We start from the raw sequence: 4,243 nt of genomic DNA on the forward strand, positions 1-4,243 counted from the left end.
CCCGTAATTGTTGGTAAAGCGAGCTGCTCGACTAACACGTACGATCGCGTAACACGCGTTATTGTCAGGCGGATTTTTTTCCTTGGTGGCATCTTCCTGCCATGGAACCAGGAAACGAAGCCTGGTTGCGCAATGGAAAGCGCTCTCCGAGAGATAGGATCTGGAGGAAAACGCGAGGACGATTATTTCGCCGGCTCTGATCGTTCGTTTAGGCTGTCCCTGTTCCGTTTTTGCACAATTTTCCCGGTGAATCTGATAGGAAAGCCAGGGTTACTTCTATTTATTTTCTCCACTGTTGTTATACCGCCTAATATCTCAAATGTTGCAATGTAATTAATTTTCTTTTACGTACAATAAGAATAAATAGCCGAAATACTGCTTGAGTAAAAAGTACATTATAAAATTCTCTTGGTCATGAGTTACATCCTCCCTTTCAAGGTAACCTTTAAATCTAGGAACATCTTACAGTAGTGCAGCCTCTAACCTATCTGTAAGTCACGCACAAAGTTCAGTCACGCTTGTATTTGCTTCGTAGATTTGTTCTGTAGATTGTCATTTTAACCGGCGTTGACATAGAAACGTTTTCACAAGGATTCATAATCGATCGTTGAAAGTTGAAACCTATAGCATTTGAATTTTCTGTCGTTTGGATCTTTTAATCGAACATCCCATTAAGTTATAACGTACAGTGGCTCGTGAAGTATTCGTACACATTTTATGAACATATTACGTGTGTTATACGAAACAGTTTTACATTTCATTAGCTCGTTGTAATGACACCCAATTATCATAATTATATTGGACAAATTTTTAACCATTCTGGAAATGTATACGGAAGTTGCAAGACGATTCAAGTATATATTTTATGGAGATCAAAATAATATTTAAATAGGCAATCATCCACTATACTAATAAATCTCAGTATTCAGTGAGATCATTTTTAAATTACACGCTTAAGATGACTATTCGTACTGTATATTAATTTTTTACTAAATATAAGTTAACAGTAAATATCTCGTAACTTCTATATGTATATATCTTTAGGTTGGATTAGATTGTTGCCAATGTAATCATGGCAGTAGAGTCATTACAGCATTAATGAAATTGCAAATTGTTTTATAAAATACGCACGATATTAACATAAAAGTTTTCTGTGGCAAATGTACAAACACTTCTGCTAGTCACTGTAAAGGACATTCTAATGATCAGCAAGCGTCCGAAGAACGTGCAATAAATGGCTATTATATAAGCCATCGAATAAACAATTAATAGTTTGGTAAAAGAAAGAGAATAAAAGTTCTTTGACTCATTCACTGGGTCTCCTGCAATCGGCATAATCCTTGAATGTATAACCTTTCGATGAAGTCAGTGAGCATCCTCTGTTTAAATGCCAGAGGAGTAACATCACGACAAGCTCATTGATATAATGGTGTTGGGTTTATTCTACCATAAAGCTACTTGGGAAAGAAAAAGTCCTTTTCTGTCAAGGATATCTCGTTTTTATCGAAGCCGTTCCATTTCTCATTATAGCTCTGGAACTAATTGATGGTTTTAGTAGGACCTATTTTCGTGGATGTTTCTTAATTAATGGAAATGCTTCGAATTACGTAAGTTTTAGGTATATCTGTAGGAATAAAAATAGCGTGCTTAATTGAGAATGATTTATTGCAAATAAAATTTCTCTTGAAATTATTAATGCATTTGTATTTTGTATCGTTCGCAACTCACATTGTGGAGCCATCTACTGAACGCAGATTCAATCTAACGAGACAGAATGTAGATAATTGCGAGCATTAGTAAACAATAATTATTAAAATTTATTGTATATAACAGAAAATATGACGAATTGGAAGGAAATACTCTTTATTGCAAAAATAAAAATCCTACAAGACATATATTTTGCCTCATAATATTTACAGTTTCGTTGTTATATATCAAACAATATTATGTTTGAAATGCTTCGTTAGGAACGGCGGAAGATTTATAGTCCTTCATAAAATTAGAAATTGCTTTTCTTATGTCCCACTTAGCTTCTTCTAAATAAGTCTGACACCAATCGGTGTTTAACCTGGTCGTTTCTACAAATTTGGCTAGTAACTCTTCTTTCTCGCTTACACTAAAGCACGATGGAACGACGTCGTCGTGAAATCTTCCTTCTATACTACTTGGTGGAATTTCTTGTATAGTAGAATCTATTAGGTACTGATCATTTATAATATTGTATTCGTGATCAGGACCAGCTTGAATAATGAACGTTCTGTTGAACCATAGAATTTGCGATGTGGTGCTAATGGTCCTCAATAGTCCGCAAACGGAGATTGCTAAGCATTTGCCATTGTCATACATTATATCTAATACAAAAGAATTTCTATCGTGATAGGATCGTGGTAATCTCTTTAGACCAACTAAAATATTATCTTGTCCGTAATAAAGATGCTGTTGCCGTTTCTTATTTGAATCTACATTTTTTAATAAATTTCTACTCGCTGTAAATTGAACGAGGTTCCGTTTATGAGCCACAGCTGCTGGAATCGCCAAGCTCATGGAATAAAACGCATTTTTACAATATAATCCCCTCAGGACTGTTCTATCCCTCTGATCGTACAGAGCGAAAAAGTGGTTGACGAATTTGGTGACTAACCCTTCCCTAGATTCATTTCTAAAGTAATTAGTATATGTGAGTGGTAGGCCAGATGTTCTAATGTAAACTCCATCCAATTGAAACAAATTGGGACAGTATTTCATAGCAGAGTCTATGTACTGTTTAGAACTAGAATAATTTTCACAGAGAGGATTTCCATCTAACCATAACTTCAGTATACACAGATTTTTTAAAGGAGCGAGTGCTTCCATAGATATAAAGTTATTGTACCTTAAATCCAGATACTTTATGGATGTCAAACCACAAGTTTCTATAGGAGTCAGGTTGAACAGTTCGTTTTTTTGAAGATTCAGGTGCTCTACCTTGGCAATTGAAGTCTTTGTTAATTTTAAAACATGACAAAAAGTTCTCTGTTGAGATAAAGGACAATATACGGTGTTAGACATTTCAGAGTCTTTATGAAACTCTGACAAGTCTAAAGTTTTTCTATTAGAATTGTACATCTTGGTCAAAGCAGTTACGATCAATGGCTGAATATTGAGTTTCAGATCTTGAATGGATGCAAATCCTAAAGTTACAATCAAGATCAGTGGATCTCCATCTGGATTTTTAATTACTAAGTTAGTCTTGCATAGCTTGTCCAGAGCATGAGCACAATTACGTGCCAAAAAAAAGGTATCTTCTCCACTGGCTTGGTACTTAACAGGGATCAATTCTGCTGGTTCGATAGCACTCAATATGGCTTTCAATACATTTTCTTTGCTGTATTGAGTTCCTTTCAGAATTTTAACTTTGTGCCACACATCTGAACGACCCATTAATGTTCTTTCTTGGAACATAGATCCCCCCATGCTTATTTTTATAGCAATGGAGGAATCCAGTTGCATTGGCACAATTGGCAAACTTGTTCGTTGCATTTCTATATTATATATTCATCCACATGTTCTAAGTAAATATTTATCGATATAGAGTCTTTGGAAATTTTTCTAATTTTATACCAAGAAAATTACATGTTCCTGAAAAGGAAAAATTTTTATTCTTTATATCGTTAGGTTAGATTTTTTAATGCAAAATTATATCGTACGTATAATAAGGATCCGAATTACATTACCCTTTTTCAGCGATATCCATGGAAAAGAAGATAAATTTATTTTTGTTTCAAAAATATTCATTACTAATATTATTAAATATTGTTGATAATTTATATTGCATCATTGTACGTTGACAGTAGGTGTTGTACATCGACATCTGCTGGCTGGAGTAGTAAGAAAGAAGTAGAGGAAGGATCACTTACTGGTTATCGATAAATTCAGCCGTTTAAAATGCCTGCCACTGTTTCAGTCAAATATCGTAATTGTTACTTTCGTACTACATATTAACCTTACAAATTTTCCACAGTTTACAAAATCTTTTTATAAGTATTTCTGTATATCGTTGTGAACGTAAGAAACTTCCATAAGTTGCCGTTAAGCCTGTCATAAATCTCCGGTTCATTTAATTGTCGAGAACACTTAGAACTGCGTCCTCTACAGAGTTAACATGATATCGCGAGAACGAAAGGTCCATTGAAATTCGGATAATTGTTTCTGCTCGATGAATATACGTCAAAAATGCCTGACAAATATTCTGAAACCTGACTCT

The 4,243-nt window shown here is 34.5% G+C and overlaps 1 protein-coding gene across 1 annotated transcript; it reads right to left on the bottom strand.

The window, feature by feature from the left end:
* Positions 1–1,875: 1,875 nt before the first annotated feature.
* On the bottom strand, positions 1,876–3,850 carry LOC117217032 (nuclear RNA export factor 1-like). Its single transcript, XM_033464309.1, has 2 exons — positions 3,714–3,850; positions 1,876–3,618 (listed from the first exon to the last, which is right to left on the bottom strand). Exon 2 carries the CDS (start codon positions 3,517–3,519, stop codon positions 1,945–1,947), a length of 1,575 nt encoding a protein of 524 aa, XP_033320200.1. The 5' UTR covers positions 3,520–3,618; positions 3,714–3,850; the 3' UTR covers positions 1,876–1,944.
* Positions 3,851–4,243: the final 393 nt, after the last annotated feature.

This window comes from Bombus bifarius, unplaced genomic scaffold (genome assembly GCF_011952205.1).
Source record: "Bombus bifarius isolate JDL3187 unplaced genomic scaffold, Bbif_JDL3187 scf7180000007974, whole genome shotgun sequence".
NCBI classification, from domain to species: Eukaryota; Metazoa; Arthropoda; class Insecta; order Hymenoptera; family Apidae; genus Bombus; species Bombus bifarius.